The 22,464-nt window shown below is 32.0% G+C and overlaps 1 protein-coding gene across 4 annotated transcripts in view; it reads left to right on the top strand.

Annotated features, from left to right (window-relative positions):
- The window catches only part of LOC124533270 (myotubularin-related protein 4), an 87,173-nt gene that overhangs the window by 46,643 nt on the left and 18,066 nt on the right, over positions 1–22,464 (top strand). For 3 of the 4 annotated variants that reach the window (XM_047108477.1, XM_047108478.1, XM_047108479.1), the window contains exon 2: positions 3,193–3,554. The exons of the other annotated variant lie outside the window; for it this stretch is intronic. In XM_047108477.1, the coding sequence (XP_046964433.1) occupies positions 3,411–3,554 (144 nt within the window). In that variant the 5' untranslated portion in view covers positions 3,193–3,410. The remainder of the gene's footprint in view (positions 1–3,192; positions 3,555–22,464) is intronic. 4 annotated transcript variants of the gene reach the window in all.

Genomic DNA, 22,464 nt, shown 5'->3' with positions numbered 1-22,464 from the left:
TTCGCCTTTACAATGTTGTTCGTTTTATAATATGTGTTTAGAATTTAAATTAGCTTTTTAATAGACGACTAAATACTTTATAGTATAAATTGAATATGTATATGGGAATTGTATTTATTCCAATAATTGTTCCTATTGTTTTAGAGCTTGAAATATCAAGCTTTCAACTGTCTATCTAACATAGCTAAAGGTCATGCTGTAATATGCTTGTTTCTTATTGAAAAAGCCAATAAAGAATCATAATTATCGATCGATTTATTAAAATTATCTAACTCCACGTTGAAACGAAATATAAATAGACGTTAACCGTCTATAATTAGTTACGATAATGACGTAGTTTGTTATGATGACTACGTGTTTAGGCATAATTATATTTATATTTATTAAAACATGACACTAGCTGACCTGTGGCTTTACTCAAACGAAAGTCATAAAACTTTACCTAAAGCCCTTAAACTATGACCTGGAGGGGGGAAACAACATTCGAACAAAATTTCATCTAGATCGGTTCAACAATTTATATGATATTTTGTCTGATTTAAGAAGGTTACATCTTTACATTGCAACTTAAACTGTTAATCACTTTTTAAATAAAACCTATTGGATTTACATATTTCCAACAATATAAATGTCAAATGATTCTTACAAATTAAATAATAGTTCCTATAAAATGTTACAAATTATAAATTGATAAAGCCTACTCAATGTATTCGATACTCTTACGATTCTTACAATTGTCTTTTACTGCTGACTATTGAACTATTCTGCGAAGAATCAAGCGCCTGTGACCGCATTCTTTGTCGTCGACATGCGCAGAAACTGGAGCGCGCGTCCGTTAAACAACTACCAAGTCTCGCGATATTATATCTCCTACTACTTCCTGACATCCTAGTACCATAAACGAGAAATTTATTTATTTTATTTAACAGTTTTCATGGTTTAATTGAAAGTATATATTTACCATCTATTATCTTATCAAACTATACTCGCCATTATGATGAAGGCAATAAAGTATAAATCAACATAATATTATCATCAATAATAATTAATCAATACAGGCAAATGTCTTTCAATTGCAACGATAAACAATACGATCATCATAATATGGAGCTTTACGCTCTTATTATGTAAAGAAATGTTCGATATTCAAATAATATTAATTGTCCTTAGATTTGATTTATTATATATTTAGGTATATATTTTTAGCTTCAACATGTTGTTATAATGGAAAGCTTAGTGTATGTAAACTTCTGTACCTAAAGTTAGGTTTTGGAGATAGTTTAAGTTTGTTATAAATGCAATTGTATTAACTACATGTATTATATTGACACTTAGAATACCGGTAGAGACAAAGTTCATTACGCTATTCAAATTGTGATTTCTACACATATATTTGAATATATTTTCAAAAGTGAAAATCACGTACGTAATATGTCGATTTCCTATTAACTCAATTTACGTCAGTATTCTTTACACATAAAAATAGTTACAAACTTATGTTAATATATTTTTGATTGGATAACAACAAGAACAAGTTAATGAGTGTCAATTATTCCTATTATATTTAAAAAATATATATCGATAACATTGGAATGCTTCATAATGATGTCTTTATATGTATATGTACATAAAATTCGTCTATACGTGTGTGTAACAAAACCAAACGATTTAACCGATTTGTTTATGTGTGTGGGTATCTTAGATTGAACCCAGTAGGTGGCGCTGCGATCGGGTTCCAATATGTGCAACTAGTAATATTATAAATTGATCAGGCAATTAGTAACGCCATACACCGTGGGAACTGCAAAATGTATAGGAAGTAATAAGCTTTTACCCCATGATAAATACTTTTTAATAATAACGGATATGGCACACTGCTAATAAGTAATAAGTTATTAGTATATTTTTCTGCAAGCTGTCGGCCTTTTGCACGCCAGAAGCGAGAAGCGTGTGGTCGTGCTCTATTATCGCCAATTAGTAACAATATATTATTTTAAATATATTGTTAAAAATCTAAATTGCTAAGTGAAAAAGATATTTTTCATTCATAAGAATCTTAATTTGTGTTTGCAGAAAGGGTTTTTGAAGAGTGTAGGCTTTTAGCTTTAGGGCATACACTACACTCATTCTACTGCCAAAAAGCACTAATTATTGTTGTTGTGATTTGGTGTGTAAGATGTGTGTGCCATTGTTTTTAGACTTAGTTCCCAAAAGTTCCGAATTTTCTTATAAGAAAATAGTAAATTAAATTCCATAATTTTTTAAACAAACTTTTAAATTCACGTAAATCTTGCATGTGTTATATAATTATATAATGTGGTACTTGTCCGTCAATGACAGGTACAGGCCGTTAATTAGTAATTCTAAAAAGAGCTTCATTAACAATATTCCATTTCCGGTCATGTGGTTTGCATTATACTGAAACACTTGATCTGTTCCGAGAGGTCGACGATCCGCTGTGCCGACTATTATGTGATCAATAACAAATAAGTATTGTTGGGAATTCATAAAGATAAAATTAATTACAGCTCATTGTCAATAATAGCTTTTCCGCTGCACATAAAAACTCATTCGAGGTAAAGCAAACACGCTCGTGCGTTTTTGCTCGGAACAAAAAAAAAAAAACTAAAAAAAATCGTCGAGTGTATTTTGTATCTTGCCACAGTATCGTGAAGCCATGTCGTACTTGTTAAGTGATATAACGAATAGAATCGATGGATTTCGATAACATTAATTCACGTATCAAAAATAAAGATTGTGTACATGTTACAGCATTAAAACAGTCCGGATGTGCGTTCCTAAATTAAAATTTATCTAAAAAGACATCCCATTACGTCAACGATAATTCAATAATTCTGCAGAGCTATTCTGAAAACTTTACGATCGATACCGAAAGAAATTATATGCCACATCGGATCAAGATAGATATATTTTCACATTTTTCAAGTGAGATACGAAGTGAGTTTTAACAGAATAACACTGCTCACGGTTTCTACAAAACGCTAATGGAAGAATTTTAGTAACGTATTCAATTTTTTTATTCAAACTTGGTATTCTAAATTCAAACAGTTGTCAGTTAATGTTCTATTGTATAGTGTAAAAGATTATATTTTTGATACGTGAACAGTCTATGAAGAGTCAAAACGGTTAACGTTAGTGTCGTCCAATGTTAAGTAAAGTTTAAAATTTCAGGACAGTGTGAACGAAGCGGTGCAAATGTGATTTTATATAAGTAATAAGAAAAACTAAACTAATTTATTAACATCGTAGTATCGATGCAGTTATCCATTAAAAGATGGAACGTTACAAACTGGACGCGTTACGATTTCGTGCTTCCTTTAGTGAGTTAAACTAGTGTGTAGTGATAAAAGTCTGATTTGGTTAAACGTTAGTTTTATCTGTATCGGAGTATGCTGATCAACACGTTCCTTGATACTGAGGATTTTGTACACCTGTACTATCCGGAAGATGAACCGCCGGCCCCGCAGGGCTGTGGCGCGGGAGCACGCCTCGCTTCGAAGTACCCTCGACCGACTACGCCTGAATATAAAGAGGTAATTACTTTAAGGGTAAACACATGACCGGCGGGTGATGCAATCGACTCCGAAGCCGCTATAAAAGATTTATTTATACTTTTTTATTGATAGTACTACAGACAGATGTATAATGGACTTGATTGTGAGTGTTCTGCGGCTAAAAATATCTGTACGTGGAGTTATTTTATTAGCCATTCCTGACATGCCAATACGCTGCCAACCATGCAGTTAAAGCTTCTGCATTGTTCTAAATTCTAATAATTTCACGGCCTCATACAATCCCTTTAACAGAGCCTTAATATTTAGAATAATTCTAATAAACTTAATAAAACGAAGTATTCCAATGAAAGCTGACAACTTAGAGCGTTTATTTAATAATAATCATTCATACATAATACGTAGACAAGACATAATATCATACATTACAGATGGCAGCACTAGATTGCTTAATTAATGTTACTATATAAAATATATTTCTAAAAAAAAGATTATATTCGTTTATTTTTTAGTCAATTGACTGAAACACGAACAACTTATACAAAATATGAAATGACTTGCACTAATTATTTATACATATTTTATGCGGAAGCATCATCTTAAGCCAGACGTATTAAATCACAAATAACGCTACGATTTCGCTCGGAATATCGCCATTGCCTTGAGAGATAATTGTTCAGACATCTTGCCTCTGACTCCCACGTTAGCGTCTGGACTCATTCATGAATATGACGCCGATGCAAATCTCTTTAGCGTCGATATTACTTTATATTTAATATACATATATGTAATATGTCACCGGATAATTGTAAGCGCCGTTAGTTTATATTACAACTGGCAAGATTGTAAAAGTACGAAATCATCTGGGCGATCTGGGCTCATCGACTTCTTGTGGATTTAATGAGGGATTGACTGTCTATCTATGTTATATTATTAAACGATTTGTATATTTAATACTAAACTTACCTATCTGCCAAATTTTAAATATCTTTCAGTCAAATTTTCTGATATAACCCTGGATGTACACCGTCGTGGGTCTAATACAGGTAATTTTATGCTCTACAACATCTCTTAAGAACGAACGTCTTTCCTATGGTTTCTCCTTCCTTGGAGTTGAAATTCATAAATGTGTTTGGTCGTAATACAGCAACAGACTGACATACATATGTACATAATATTAGTGTAAATAATTAGTTTAATAACATTGACACTTGAATTGGAATTGACACTACCACATACGTCAATGTTATTTTTTTTTATTTATCAACCACATTAATGTCAATTCATCGTGTCTGGTCTGAATTTAAATGACATAAATTCGAAGCAATTGATAATGACGACGCGGGGGCTCGGGTTTGTTTCAAAGCAAACGGGACAGTTTTACAAACGTAACCTCGGTGTGAAATGTGAATCATCCGATACTAATGTATCACAAAGTACTCTGTGACTAACTTAATCGAAACATTGTTGGGTAGCCTGTGCTAGCATGGCGTGCTGTTTGTTGGCTAATTGATTGATTAAGTGATGTTTGAACGTATAAGGTAAATGAGACTTTCGTTAGTAACACGACGTGAGGAACATGCCGCTTGGACATACCATTAAGAAAGACGTTAATTCTTTGTTTATTAAACGGTTATGGTAATAGTTCAACGAAAATCTAATGAGAATCTTTATTTTTATATACTTTCCGGCGGATGACTCGACTCCACCTGATGGTAAATAGACGTAGAGTCCAAACGCGAAGACGATCAGTACAGTCAGTAGGAATGAGCTGCACTAGTCGCCCTCGCTATGCTGGCCCGCAAGATGCCCAACCCAGGTTATGAGAGGAGGGGGACAAGTATGCTGGTAGAGAGTTCAAATCTTTGGGCACAAAAGTTCGAGGGTGTTTGTGAACTTTATATCGCCAAGAATATAATGTTAGCTACTTATTCTCAGTACAGGAGATGCATTTTATAGAAAATAAAGTTCGATAGTTCTATTTCAACGACAAAACATGAACTACATGTCATTCTGTTTAGTTGTTTGATTTCTGTCGTTCATTCACTGACGCAGGTGGCTTTAATAACACTGACAGAACGACAACGTTTTGGAATATCGGTCAATATGTGTTTCTATTCATCATCATCAAACAAACACATAGAATTGTCATTCACAAGTGCATTGCTTTAAAATACTTCAAACGTTTGCGCAGTGTTTGTCATTACATATTTTTTTTTCTTTTTAAATATAGCAATGACTTTATTTAAGGTTTCATAGGTATTTATAAAATCTAAATCTAAAATTTCATTACATTTAAATTTCATCATTCCAGTTTGAAGTGTTGTAATAAGTTATCGTTTTGTACCGGTTTGGGCTTTCGATTCTATCGAAAATGATATTAAAATGTAGCAACTAGGTTGCTTGTTATGGGTGACTTAATTAATTTCACCAAAACGATGAGTTAAATTTGTGCACATTAGACGTTACAATAATACGTTGTCGTAGTACATGGATCAGCAAAATTTTATTTTTAAATGATTCTAAGCTAGCTCTTTCGTAATGAGTCGTTTTCAATCGGCTAGTTTAACGGTTACAAAACGTTACAATAGACGTAATCAGTACGATGTGTATGGTCCACGTTTTCATAGCGTTAACGTAACGATGTACACTCGTGACGTTGCGAAAGTGGGGAGGGCTCGCCGGCGTCGTTTCCGCGATTGGCCAACCAGCTACGCGCCAAACGTCCTTGCAAGTACATCAGCAATCACTCGGCGGACACTAGACGATACGAACATTTCACAAGCCTTAACCGCTGAGAAAAATTACAAAATGTACAAACCACGTTACACTTTAGTGACAAATAATTCACTTAAGGGTAACTAGCGCTTTAATAAAAAAAAAGACCCGTTGAGTTTCTTTTTTCGGTTTTTCTCAGGTCAGGGTATTTTCTTTTCCGAACCGTTAGTAGTAGTTATTTGACTATCAATAAGTAAGTGTAATGCTTCCGGATGGAAGATGAATATTTATTAATTATTAATATTATAAATGTGAAAGTAACTCTATCCGTCTGCTGTCGCTTCTTTCACGATCAAACCGGTGAATCGAATTTGATGAAATTTGGTATTAAGCAAACTTGAACTCCAAGGCCTTCCTTGGAGTTCAAGTTTGCTTAATACCAAATTAAGTCCTTACATAGGCTACTTTTTTTTCGAACACATTACAACCGACACCGTAAAACGCGAGCGAAGGCGCGTGGAACAACTAGTATTGAATAAAGGAATTTGAGTTTGCATTTCCCATGTCGACTTTTATACCCATGTAGGGTATACAAATCGAAGGGCTATAAATCTGTCACTTGGCCCGAGGATAGGTCTTAAATATCGGATGGTTGGAAACGAATGACATGCATTCAAGTTCTAAGAGACGTCACTGAAGACTTATTTTATGTATGTAAGACATACATAATAGTTTTATAAGTAGAAGTTAGATAAATTAAAAACCGCCTAATCTTTCAAATACAATACGACGTGGACCAATTGTCACTAAATATGATTTTTTTTTTCTTTCTTTGTACTCAAGTTTTTATCATATGCCTCAGACAAAACTGAAACATTCAACGTATTCATTCAATCTTTCAACTTATTGTTGTTGTTTAATACATAAACAGCCTTTTAGTAAGAATGCAAACAGTGACTTGAGTTTTTTTTTAAATATAAAACTATGCATTTTTTTGTTTTACGAAAAATTAGAAACACAATTCGTTAAAATCTCCACAATGTAATTGTGATATTTAAAGCAAATATCCTAGTTCTAAGCATAGAATAAAAACTGAAATGTAATGTTTTATCAACAAGAAAGCCTTATAATATTGCTTTATTGGATCTGTTGTGTTCCAGAATGCGAAAGGACACTAACAGTATCATGAAGATGATGTTGCAAAAAGTTAAATATATCCATGACACTCATGAACGAGATTACTAATAAACGTTGTGTAGCAGAATAGTTACACACACATTTCTCCCTTTCTGACTTCAGTAATTTGACATTCGAAAAAAGAAGACAAAACATTGTAACGGATACAATGTTAATTATATAATTCCGATACAGTATAACACAAATAGATTCCATTCAATGATTAACTCATTGTAAAGGATAACTGAGTAAGTAAGTGCAGAGAACTAGCGATTTAGGTTTCACGGTTGGCAGCGTATTGGCATCGCAAACTATACTGACTAGATATATTGCCATATAGCAATCTAGATAAGCTAATAACCGAGGGTTTATATAGCCATTGCTACATTGCTTACGCCGTAGGAGTAACAAGTTACGTTAACGACTGCAACTTGTATTTGTAGTATATTAAAATCCGAAACTATGTATTTCAGACCATTACTTAATAGTTTGTTATAAACCAATTCATTTTTAAGTGGTCACCACCGATAATGGCGCTAAATATTAAGTTATATCCCTTATGCCTGTAGTTACACAAGCTCACTCACCCTTAAACTGGAACACATGAATACAGAAGACTACTGTTTGGTGGCAGAATATTTGATGAGTGGGTGGTATAAACCCAAAACAGTTTCAAAGCCCTACCACCATATAAATTTGAATAAAAATCAATGAAATCCAATAAAACAGATATTGTAACATTGAAAAATCTTTAATCAAAATACTAGTAGACTTATTTAAATTTATCTACTAAACATGATATGCTTATTGATAAACGCAGTCCATTAAAAATATGAAACATCTGGTTAGGTAATCAGGCTTAGAGATAAATAAACAACTTTAGTTTTGAATTGACACGATATTTTCGGTCGAGAACTTGAATAATCCATGGAATTCATTATGCATTCGGAGAAAAGGCGTTTTTAGTGTCGGCAAAGTTGTTATCGAAACTTTGGAAGTAAAATTAAAGTGGATATAAGACGTTAAGTGGACTGTGGATCGTTATTTCATATAAATAAATATTCGTTAAGAAATATTTATAGCGTATAACGTATCAAATTCTACAACGAATCTTAATTAATATGTAAATTTAGATTTGTGTATATACTTTATGGAATATGATTTCATAAATCATTGCATAGTACAAATTAAGTCGCTTACCACTGTCTTTCCCTATGAATGCTAAGATTTTTAAAATTACACAACGGATTTTGATGCGGTTTTTTTAACAGATTGTGATATAGAGATTCGAGAAGAAGGTTTTTGTTTATGATACAATATAGTAAAGAATCCAGGAAAATTCTGTAGTATACATATTTAGTATCAGACTTAAACCGGCGCGGATCCTGGGCGGCTAGTAATGAATAATGTACAGTCCACCGTGAGGTGTCGTGAAATTTTTGCTAAGCTCATCCATCATCGTACATAAGTACCTCAACCACACGTATGGTGGCAGAGAACTAACCCACAAACATTTCTAAGGCTTGGCGTCAAATGGCCGTTTAATTAATTTTATTAAAACATACGAATAATTAAAGTAGCACTTGACGTTTTGACAAAAAAACGCCGCTTCGCTGAATCGGGAATTTGTATTCGCGTCTTTATTATATTCCACCTGTCGTTAGCTTTATCTGAAGATAATCTATTTATTGATAAAGGTTTAACACGGAAGTAACGTTTAACATAGTTGATTCCACGTGGAACAGATAATATATAATGTTGTACAAATCAGTTAATCTGGATAAAGAAATATAATCTCAGATGTAATTGCCATATTTGTTTTAGTGGCCATATAAAATTTTTGATGTTGCCAAAAATCATTACACTGGGTTTAAAATAATATGACGAATAGGTATGTCTACTGTAATAAAATTACAGAAGAAGAAGTAAACACAAATCATCTATTATACTATTTTATACTGGATTACAGATTAGCTTTTCGTGTCGTAAAATATTATTAAAATTACTAATGCAGTATTATAATACATTTTATTGCTGAATTAAAATCGAAATTATACGCTGATATGAAATATCCTCAATGAATAATATACATAATATACTCTTTCATAGTGATGGGTCAAACAGTATCAAAGTCTGTCGAAGAGATATACGAACATCATTTTTAGATAGTTATATTCTGTGTTGATTCATGTTCGACGACCTTGTTAGTTAATAGACAATAATAAAGATTGGCAAATTCTTCTTTGGATACTGCGGCATTGAGCAATAAACAGTGACCTTATAATTTCTTGTATCATGGGTTTGGACTTAACACGACCTCATACCCATATCCAAATTAAGAAATATTATCATTACGTGAAGGAGAGTAATTAGGTACTTTTATATACCCTCATTATTACATGATGTAAATACAGTTCAATTGAAATATAATTAAAAAATAATCTTGTCTGTTGTTCTGTATCCCTATACAATTTTTCCGATATTGTATTGACCTTTTGTGTTTACTTTGAATGAACGATAGATATGAGAGCATCACTAGGTTTGCCAGGATTTTTTTTAATGTATCGAGATTGATCGGGTGCACTACAATGCGCAACAATGTAATGCCTCATTTCTCCTACCGTAAATTTAACTCAAAATCTGTTTCGTGTCAAGCTTTAAAGGATCAAACGATGTGTCTGTCCAGCGATGTATTATACTTCATTAATATTGTAAAACGTTATAAATATTTTAGTTTTAACTCTTAATACCATTATATAAGGTCCAAAGTCTAATAATATAATAATTTTATTGATAAAACGCTCTAGAATCTTCGGAGTTATTTGACTGGATGAGTTTTTACATTACCAAATAGGGAGGAGGTTATTGAACTTTTACGATTTAACTATTAACCGTCCGATAGAAATATGTTCCGTCTTAATGTAACGCAAGTCTACCGTCTAGTGTTTTATTTTCGGTCGGGTATTACGACTTCGTCACAACCGGTAGTTAGTATTAATTATATTCGACGGTTTTCACGCTGTTCATTTGTTTAAATATTTAAATAGCGTTGTCGTTGTTTTATAATTATAATTATCATACTAATATAATAAAAGACAAAGTAACTCTGTCTGTCTGTTTGTTATGATAAACTGGTATACCTCTTGAACGGTTAAACCAAAAAAAGACACTGTTTAGACCTAAAATCGAACGAAGTAAAGCCGAGGGCTAAAACTAGTACTAAATCATATTTATGTACTATATATTGCTTTAAGTCATGTTCGTTGTTTAAACGCAATGTAGAAAGTACATCCCGCAGTAACTATCCTTTTATGGTGTTGTCATGATTCGAGATAATGCGGCGCTTGTGGGGGCGTAGCGCCCACTTACTTGTGATTATAAATACATATACCGTTCTTTTAATTCCTTACTTATCTACATGTTATTCGTTTTATATGACGCTTTGTGTCAGTGTTCCTTTATAATTTTCAGCAAACGAGTTTTAGACTAACGAGTGGTGCTTGTATTAAGGAAATGTTTGTAAAGTTCAATGACCCTACGTCTACACAAAGAATTTCAAATAATTTATGTACTTAGATGTCTTTTTTTCGTTTCGATGGCAAATTGTTATCCAATGTAAATAATTTTCATTGAATTATTTCAATGATACTTTTATTAATAATTGGTTAATTTATTGCTATCGAGGTGTCGTGACTCTTATTCATTACGAATCGTGAAAATCCCACTATTACTTTAAAACGACTATTTAAGTTGTTATTAATATTTATAACGCTTTAAACTACTTTTACCTTTACAAGCAAAGAAATAAGGACTATAATCGAGTAACTGTAAATATTTTGTAATAAGGTAATTCTCACGGCTTCTTCTGGGTACTTTTTACTTTGTTGTTCGAATTTAATATCAATCGGTCGCTCTTCTTGAAAACAACGTTAAACTTTTTTCATATTTTTCATAATTACCGTATTTATTTCTTTGCTATTGAGGTTATTTCAGCTTTCATCTGGCAAGTCTTTGAAATGTCAAATATTAATATATGTATATGTGTTGCGTACATAAAACACTCTACTATATATGTAAGTGTGCGATTTCGAAGTTTTGCCATAAAACAAAAGTATAAAATAACTACTAGAAACTATCAAACAACATTAAGGATGCCTCAGAAACTTCCATTGCATTCGAATCTATCGACTTGTATGCAATTCATCGTTATTTTTATAGGACCGCATATCACGAACGCAGTTGGTACCTAAATATTTTATATGTTTTTCATATAGATTAATGTATAGTCCAATCATAAAAATAGCTCGCTATGTAAACATAGGACCTTTTTAAAATTTAATGTTTTATTTTTAATTATTATTTGTTTTGAAAATAGAATTATTTTTTTCTACACCTTATAATTGCTAGTTTAAAACGTAGAGCAACGATCGATTTAGTTAATCGATTATTTTTTAAGTACAGGTAACATTAAAATACTTGAATTTTAAAGTAATACTTGATTACATTCGATTTGAAGGAATTTTAAATCGGACATATTTCTCTCACTCCTCTGCGTTCGAAACCCATCCTGGTGTTACCAGAGCAAAATATTTCTGACAGGTTTTCCGAAAAATAATTATTAACTATCCTTACTTATATTATAAAGGCGAATGTAAAACTGCTGAATAGACGTTTTTATTTAGATTTGATTCGCTTGAATTGCGAAGTACAAGTTGAAGAATTTAATTTAAAAGTGTTATCTTTATATCTCAAACAGATCTCTAATCTTACAAATACTCAAGCTCGGAGTAATGACCTTGTATTTATGATAGTCAGAGTCTTACAAACAAACAATGTTTAAAAAGATTTTATAAAAATGTTTTACCAACATATTAAATCGTGATGGTCTGACGACGTCTGCTGTAGCTGCGCCGGATACAGACTAGAAGGGAATCAGTAATCTCTCTCTACTAGATGCCTTCTTAGTACGTTCGATTAGCAATTCCAACATCAGATGCAGATTTACACATTTATCTTGTGTGATAACAGTCCATCGGCTTTCGAGGCACAAGTATCGTAAACACAGCCAAATTCTTAACAGCCGAGCTGACGAATTTCTTCACAAAAAGAGCAATCAACTTTTAATGACGTGACCGGTTATGATTTGAGCACAACATCTCAAGAGATCAAGCTTGACAGCTTAAACAACACCACCTAAAAACAATTGAAGAATAACTTCAATTTTCTTTATATGACTCTTGAAATAAATGATGTCTTTAAAAATAAACGACCTATAAATATATTGTAACATATACATCTCTGCTGAAACTACGAATATGACACGTAATAATGACGTAACAGATATATAATAAGTCATGATCCTCTTTCTGCGCGAATTCTTAATAAACAAACTTAATAATAATTTTTTTTTTTTTGTTATGTGTATAATTGAATCAATTATGTTGTGATGAAAAAAAATCTTATACTACAATGGTAAAGCAAACGTGTCGTGTAGTTGTAATGAGTCAGAGGTGGTGGATAGATGTAGCGGTTGGTACAGCACGCGTATTTACGTGAACGCTGCGGGCGCCGCGTTACATCACCGCCCCGGAATGTTACGCCAATTAGACTCAAAGACTGCTCGAATAGATTTGTTACAATACAATTAGGATTTTATTATAACACTACTTTCTCTGCTTGAAATAATATTGTTCCATATTTAAAACGGGTTACGTTTGTTTTTGTGTTTTATTATGATGTTATAAATAAAAATTACCATAGACATTGCATCGGCAATGACTCATTGAATTTTTTTTTTGGAACGAAATTATTTACGCGTTTTACAGCAGTTTGAATTGTCAAATATTGATAAGTTAGGAAAAATCCCCTGGACCCCTCTAGGCTACCTTTCCTTTCTTTCTTTTGAATAAGGTTTTATATTACACGATATTTTAATAACACTTTCGTCACTGTCATACCTTATCTTCAAACGTTGTTAATTTTTTTGCTGTGTCCGTTATTTAATACATAACATTCAGGGAAAGCAACTGCGTTACAATCAGCTGTTCCAAAATTCCTCACGTTTTTTGTCATGTTATCGTAAATAATATTCAGACTGATAAAAACTATAATGCATCTATGTATCATTTTAGCACTTTCCTTTGAAACGTCGTGTGTACTTTAATGTGGCATCATAACATCCATTGTTCAATTTTCCCGGCTCATGAACGCATACTAATTACTATAAAAGTGTCTTCATAATTATCTTTTACTTTGTATTAGCATGTGATTAAGAGCGCGTTTGAATTTTGTCTTATTTTTATTTAATTATTGTCAAGTTTCAGTGTTTTAACGAACTCTATTTATTTATGACGTCAAACTATAAATTTTATTGTATACGTTGATGACAGATTATTTAAATTACTCTTCCGAATTAAATAATGCATTTTTTTATGAAAGGAAATAATAACAATTTAAATATGATTTACTTAAATTGCAGGAAACCAGAGCATTCAAAGTATAAAATAAAATTTAACAAATATTTCGTGGAATTGATAAATTTAGATGTGTTTGTTTATAGTCGTGCCGAGATTATAAATTCTTGTAATATGAAAAATATCATACCCATTGATTAAAATACTGGAACAATGCTTATTGTAAACTGTAGCGTAGAAATAAACGATCCCACAATTCCCTCTTTTTTTTAAAAAAACTACATCGCACGAACATGAACTACAATTACGTTGATAATAAATGAAAAGTAGTAAAAGTAAAAAGTACTTATGAAATTATTTACCGTTTTGTCTTCCTCTTGTTATTTTTTTTTTTTTATATACGTTGCATTGAAAATAAAGCCGCCTTTACATGCTCTATATACATAATATGTGGCATTGTACATGTTATTTAATATTACTGTCTCGTTGGAAATACTAGACTATGACTAGACTAGCAGAGGTTAGGCCAATAATAAGTTATTGGGATTTCCTACCGAAAAAATCTCATTAGCCTGTCTCTCTGTCTGTCTGGGTGTTAGAAGTGTGTTCACTGCCATGCTTCGGAAGGCATGTTAAATCGTTGCGCCCATATTCTTTCCGGTCGTGTCAGATTAACCGTCCCTTATGAGATCGCATCTGTGTTTCTGCACTATAATATGTCTGCCATAGAAGTCTGGTCTTCCTTAAGATGTCCGCCGCTTTGGCCGATGTTGTTGAAGGCGACAAATCATATGTTAGATCTTTTCCCACATACATTATTAGATTAAAACAAAACGTGTTGCGCTGAAAACTATTTTTTTTCTATTGACAAAACCTAGACCTGAAGCGCTATTATAACATTAATAAATATTAACAACAGAAACACTAGCCTTGTAATCAATACACTTAGAGAATAATTAATAAAAATGATTAAAACTTTTATTCAATATTTACGAAGTTCGTTTTCGCTTTGTTACACAGTTCTTTGTCGCCGTCGTTTATCGCGCGGATGACCGCGCAGATTTCCGCGATTATAACGAGATGGATAAACAAATAGCTTTGTCTGCATTACGCACTTCATTGTTTGAATATTAAGTACATAATCGTAAGCGATAGAAAGAACTTTTCGATACATAATCGATACACATATTCCTATCTCCTATGTTTACACAGGCTTCAACCTTTCTTTTGATCATGATGGTATTTCGGTGGTCTCATGGCCACGAATAATCATATCTTAAAAAAAAATACAAATATTCTGAGTATATTTGTTCTTTAATATAAAAGAATGATTTGGAAAGAGTCGGATAAATCGTTTGTATTAAAGTATTCTGTATTCTATAGACCCGAGACTATCTAGTTTGTTATGAAAGCAAAGGACTGTAATTGCATTATATTTCAAAAGATGTTGTTTGTGTACAGAAGAAAAGGTTGAATTCGTAAATGGAAAAAATAAATAAAATAACTATGATTGTATTGATATATAAAGTGAAATAGTTTAGAATAAAAACGTTGACACATTTAGTGGCCTTCGAATGTGATAGCTTGTGTGGATATCGACTCAATTTAAATATAGTGTTACAAGACAAATTCCTTCAACTTTCATATATATTTATTATTATAAAAATGAAAGTTTTATATATTACATTTAGATAGAATAAAGCTGATTAATGATATATCTTTGATAGTTATTGTTTTTGTAAATTGAAATTATATGTGACTGAATCTTGCAAGTCTCGTTAGCAAATATTCATTGATATGACGAAGACGCGATACAACAAAATTCTAAATTAATAAAAAAGGACATTAGCTACTGTTTTGTCTAATATATGATAACCAACTAAGCCACGAGCAACAACTATGCATATATTATTGCAATACGCACTATTTCTGTTGACCAGTCTGAAGTTAGGCTATCCTAAGCTTGCGTCCCGAAAACTACTTGGTGGTAGGGCTATGTGCAAGCCCGTCTGGCTAGGTACCACCCACTCATCAGTTATTCTACCGCTAAATAACAGTACTCAGTATTGTTGTGTTCCGATCTGAAGGGTGAGTGAGCCAGTGTAACCGCGGGCACAAGGGACATAACATCTTAGTTCCCAAGGTTGGTGGCACATTGACGATGTAAGGAATAGTTATATTTCTTACAGCGTCATTGTCTATGGGCGATGGTGACCACTTACCATCAGGTGGCCCATATGCTCGTCCGCCAACCTATACCATAAAAAAAGACAGTAACGTTTTTTACGTAATTTAATAATAGAACATTATAAGTATGCATGTCGACTAACAATCCCGAGTTGCCGCCCTTATTTCTCTATTGTTTCCCAGAACTAAACCTACAGCGCCTCGTGAATAATATCCGGCTTGTAATACAAATTTGTTGTTCAAGTATAAAAATAAAAGACAAGACGGTAAACCTTGAATGGCATTCCAACTCACTTATTAGTTATACCATTGCATTCCTATAAAGGTCACTCGCTAGGGCTGTCGAATTTAAATTAAATTGCATTTACTTTATTAGCTTTAACCTTTAATTTAAATCTTTTTAATCATAATGCTTATGTTAGAAATTAGTAGGTACACCATAGCAACCTAAAGAAATTCATATATATCATTCATATACATATAACATCTTACGCTGGACGTACTCGAAATCGTTCTTAAATATACTCCTTTGCAGAAAGACAGAATGATATTGCATATTAATGTCATTAATATATATAAAAGAATCAAAATTTAAAATGTGATGCTGCATGTTAAAAAAAATGTATAGGCTAACATATAAAAAATTAAAGACAAGGTACATCGATGGTACACACAAAATGTACATATATTTGTATGTATGATGGTTCAACGATACTCATATTTTTATATTACGTAAATTAAACTAGGTTTTAAATTAACTAATATTTTAACAGCATAAATATGGCAACCCTAGAGGCCTGTTGTCACGAGGAAATGGAAACCTTTCTCACATAATAAACTCAATATCAACCTGTAATATAAACATTGTAACGCTACAAGTTTATTAAGAAATTGTATTGCATTTGTATTTAGTTATTTTTGTTTATATGTTTTAGTTAATTTTGTCAATAGTAATATTTTCTTTATACGTAATAAGTAAGTAAAGTAACAGCCTGTAAATATATTTTTGAGAATTTCGTTGAAATTAGATACATGCATATATTACTTCATGATGATTTCCTTTACAGCCATGTATGAAATGAATTACTAACACAAATTAATTAAAACACATAGGAAGTCAGTGGTGCTTGCCTGGGTTTGATATCATCATCGGTTGAGATGCACGCGTTCCACACCACTGGGTCATCTCGGATTTACATATAAATTTTATATATTATACGTAATGCTTATAATTTTTTTTATCTATTTATTATTATATATTATCACAAATATAAATTACTGTTACAAATAATACAAGATACTTTAAATTCTGCAACATATAAAGTTTTCCACTAAGTCTAACAGTACCAATATCAACTATGTTTCTATTTTAAAAATGCAATCAAAAGTTAGTAAAGTAGAGGTGATAAAATTGTCGCTGTGAACATAACATCTTATCAGCAAGTTCTAATGCTTGGTCACCTCGATTAGTTCCAAGAGAATCTGTAAGTTTTTTATGACCTGCAATTGATTAAGCTCTTTAAAGATACTATTACTATTACTTCTACTAAGTATCGTCTGCGAGAACATGATCCGAATAATAATCGTCTTTATTACTTACTTGTAATTTTAGTACTGGTTATATATGGCAGCTTTGCTCGCGTTTCATTGGTTGATAGTCAGTTGTTAGGTTTAAAAAATAGTCTATGTACTTCCTCGGAAAAGAACCTTCCTGCGTACGAAATCTTATCAAATTCGGTTCAGTTCGGCCCTGAAAAGCGACACAAAGATAGAATTACTTTCGCATTTATAATATTAGTACATATATATGTTATTTGAGTATTATTTTAGTATGTTGTTTAAATGATACTTATATGATAAAAAGATGAATGCGACATCTTTTCTGAGCTTTTGAGTCAAAGTTGACTCTTAGAGAATGCCTTCAGGTATTCAGTTTCATTTACTTAAATTATTTAAACTAATCTGTATTATTTTGGCTTTCACGCAAATTGATGATTAATGATATTGTTAAACCTGTTAAGTGTACTGTCAATTTGCACGTAGTTCTACTAAGTGGATTTTATGCTTTGGTTGTCTCCGGGAATCCTCTTATATTTTGTCGTAAAATAACTTATCGACACAGACGTAAATTTGACACTAGCTAGCTAGACAGTGCTTTTTAGAGTGTTTAATTAAAAAAAATATATAATTTTTGTGAGTATGCATGTACCTATACCGTCTCTTTTCACTTTAAACATTCAGCAATTAGAAGAATCTTTTGCAAGGGAATGTTCTTTTCATCATACATTCAACCATAATTAATTCGTTCATTCATCTTCCGTAATAAAACGATGACATCATTTTTCAAAGTTTGAATGTTTTATAAAGTAGATGTTAAATAAATACATATAATGGAGTGAAATATAACTGAATTATTTTAATGTTGAATGAAAATGTGAACGAATGATGGAAATGATCTTTTGAATTTGATTGGTATAAAAAACCTTATAAAGTATTAGTAATTAATTAATTATAATCAATTCGTACAGTTTCTCTACATTATGAAATAACGATTTCTAATAGATGCGTTAGTTATTGTTGAAATTATTAGAAACTTTAGGGCGTCGCTAGTCGCATGTAATATTTAAATTTGATGATCAATGTATTAAAATATAATTATATACATATGTATATATCAACATACATTTTCAAATTGCTGGAATTGAGACAATACTGTGTTGCCCGATACTAGAATGTATATTCTAAACCGATGGTAGGTTTACGTTTAATATTATACTAATGGGTCTCCCTCGACACTTTGTGTTTATTCAAAATATTTTTTAGGATAAAAAACCTCTGACACATATTTCTGATTTAATTTCATTGTAAACTGCAGTCGCTCTACATTTGGCGCCAAAATTATGAAACTCATTTAAAACATATTTTCAATGTCAAATAGTGTGACATTAATTAAATTAGAATTGGAGTTTGTCGATAACAATTTACTTTTACTCTAACCAGTGACATTTTCCGCTCTCTTCAATTGATTATTTTTTAAAATGTAACAATTTCCTTACTACAGCCGGAGCTTTTGAAAATGAGACCATAACCGATTCTGTATCTACAGCTATCGTTCCAGAATCACGAGGCAAAAATATTAATATAAATAGTAACCATTCTAAAAAGACTAACTATGGTGTTGATTCTGATATAACAACAAACGATCACATCAGAAATCAACAGGTGATTTAGGCATATGCCTAATACATTTAGCACTTGTAAGTTAAGCAGCTAAGCTCATCACACGTGTCTAACTTAAAGAGATAGATTTGTCTGTTATCGACTTTAAACGTAACATGAAAGTTGATGCCTGACACATGTCAGTGACTGTTTAATTAATTTTCTGAAAAAATACTCCATACGACTCTCACTCAAGCCATTGTTCGTTGATGGGACTGTGTCAGGAAACCTTCACGCGAGTACTTGCCAACAATTACAAAGCTTTGACGTGATGCGTGAACGTATAGAACACAAATAAAAAACGTTAATTGTTTATAGTTCGGAACGTTCTCATAAGTGTTGAGTTGAGTGCTAGATAAATCATTCTATTAGCTGCCAGCACACCCGCGGATTTGACTGACGATTGGGGGTGTTCGTGACCCCATTTGACCTCTAACAAGGACTGCTTATAACAATAGTATCCGCAAAACTTTGTTATATCTGTAGAACCAGAGAATGAGGAAAATACAAATGATCAATCGTTGTATATTATTATTTATGTTCAATGTGATTCTCTGTTTTAATCTGCATATATAATTAATTTATAATTAATATTAAAGCTACTGTATATACTAATATTATAAAAAATAGAAACATTTTTCCCAAAAGTTTCTTTTATTTTTCTTATGTCAGCAGAATGTATCAAAAAATCAAAATATATTACATTCAAGTAGGCTTCCACAAGAATTTTTACAATTATATGCATATGAATATAAGATATCCTGCCTGGAAGTCAACATTATTTGAATATCTTCAGGAGATAAGTAAGTGCAATAGCAGAAACTAGCAACAATTTAAACTGACCTGAGAGATACAAGGTCCTTGTAGTTATTGTTGTAAATTTGTTGTAGGCAGGCTGACTAACTGGCTGATGATTACCTTCGCCAAACGGATGTCAACTAAAATTTTCCAACAGAACTCAACTAAAATTGCTTTATTCAATATAGAAGTATTACACTTTACACTCTACACTCCTATTACATATAACATTATACATATAATATTACACTTTACACTCCTATTAATGGTCAATTGAAACAGTATCACCGGTTCGGAAAAGAAAACACCCTGAGAAGAACCGGCGAAAGGAACTCAGCGGGTTGTTCCATTGAGTTTCCCCACACATTAGTCGAATCTATCTGCTATCTATCGGTATATAAATATTTTTTTATCAGTAACTGTTTTATATTTCAACCCCTTAATACTTTTCTTCTAGAAACTTGACGTAGGTATATTAATAAACTGGTTTGTGTTGTCTGTGTTCGAGTACATCAAACAACTTGTATTTCTTTAAATAAACATAAGCGATCGACGCGTTGGTAATAAACATAATTAGTATTCTGTGATCCTTAAATCTACAGTTCGAATAAATATACAAAAAGCTTTATTTATATCTTTTAAGAGTAAATGTATCGTGTTGAAAAGACACTTATGAAATCTCGACATTATGACATTCTCGTTTCATATGATATCCTAGTACTTTTGAACTTTCATGACCTTATATCTATATGACATGAACTATATAACAAACATAGTTATAAAAGTTTATTATTATTAAATAAAATCAGTTAATATACAATGTTTCTGACGTCTTGTTTACCAAATACCCAACTTACCAACCTTGCTGTGACCTTAATAATTTACTTTATCATCTTTTATCAATATATCAACAGCCTTGGCTTTCTTTGTCAGTTTTTTAAACATTTATAAACAATACTATTATTTATAAATCAGAATTGTTAATGTTATATTATGTGTAAATTAACATCAATGATAATTATTTAAACGGTACTTGTAAATAAAAAAAAGTCGGGCTGGTTTAAGTAATATGTGCAAAACTTATTCCGACGTTTTCAGTGGGATTTTTGCTAATGTATTCATAATAATTTGCCGCCATTGTGAATCTGCTAAGTAGAAAGGTTGACAAACAGAGACCGCGAAGATGGCGTTAAATCCGCCTCCATTATCATATGTCAATGAAGTTTAAATAAAATACAAATGTAAGCCTGATGTATACAATAGTTCTTTTCGTATTATTACGGAATGAAGAATGTGAAGACTTTTTTAATTTGTATCCTAATTACAATGAAGATGCTTTCAATATGAAAAATATTTTGCACTTTTATGTAATAGAAAAAATAAATTGCTAAATCGTCAGCAATTAAATATGCGTAAGATCTAGTTTACATTACGCTGCTAACTGGACTACAATTATCATCCTGAATGTACTACTGTTTTTTTATGGTATAGGTTGGCGGACGAGCATATGGGCCACCTGATGGTAAGTGGTCACCATCACCCATAGACAATGACGCTGTAAGAAATATTAACTATTCCTTACATCGTCAATGTGCCACCAACCTTAAGAAATAAGATGTTATGTCCCTTGTGCCTGTAGTTACACTGGCTATACATGTGTGAGTTCGTGTTTATATTAAAATAGCACAATCACATAAGCAGAATCTGCTAGAACTGACAACGATACATTAACCGAATGTTCTGTCACCATATGGATATTTCGTCCTATATTATGAGCATATAGTTTCTAAAACGTCACGATATAACTAAGGGTAGTGTGAGCTACGTTAGCCATCGACTGTCGGCCAGGCTTAATGTAAATAAGCTTTAAGCTGACAGGCCCCTTTAATCGCTATCACTTATTGCGATAATCAGCGAACGTTAATAAAAAGATTATTATTTTACAGAGAAATTTGTATAATCTTTGTAAATGTCGAAGTGTGTCAAAGTTTATAATCCGATTCTGTTTATTGTAACACAATAATAATATTATGAATTGTTATATCACATAATTGTTATATGATAAGTAAAAATATTATATTATATTCAACCACTTAAAGACAATTCATCTAAAAGGTCGAAGGACAAGGGTATCTGGTATCGGACCATACAACCTTTCCTACCTAATCAGCCTTGGATTGACATAGTCTTATTGAACAGGAAAGACGTAGTCACTGCTTTACGATTGAGATCTGGACACATTCCATTTGGATAATTTGCGCATCTGATGGGAGTGGTTCCGCATCCTTATTGTTCGGTTTGTGGAGTTGTGGAGGATGCCTATCATGTTTTGATGGAGTGTGTCAAGAACGAAACTATAAGACGCCAAATCTTTTGTGATAAGCTGTTTTTTGTAACGTTGGAGAATGTAACACAGTATT

This window comes from Vanessa cardui, chromosome 10 (assembly GCF_905220365.1).
Source record: "Vanessa cardui chromosome 10, ilVanCard2.1, whole genome shotgun sequence".
NCBI lineage: Eukaryota > Metazoa > Arthropoda > Insecta > Lepidoptera > Nymphalidae > Vanessa > Vanessa cardui.
This window is presented reverse-complemented; position numbering and strand designations above follow the sequence as displayed.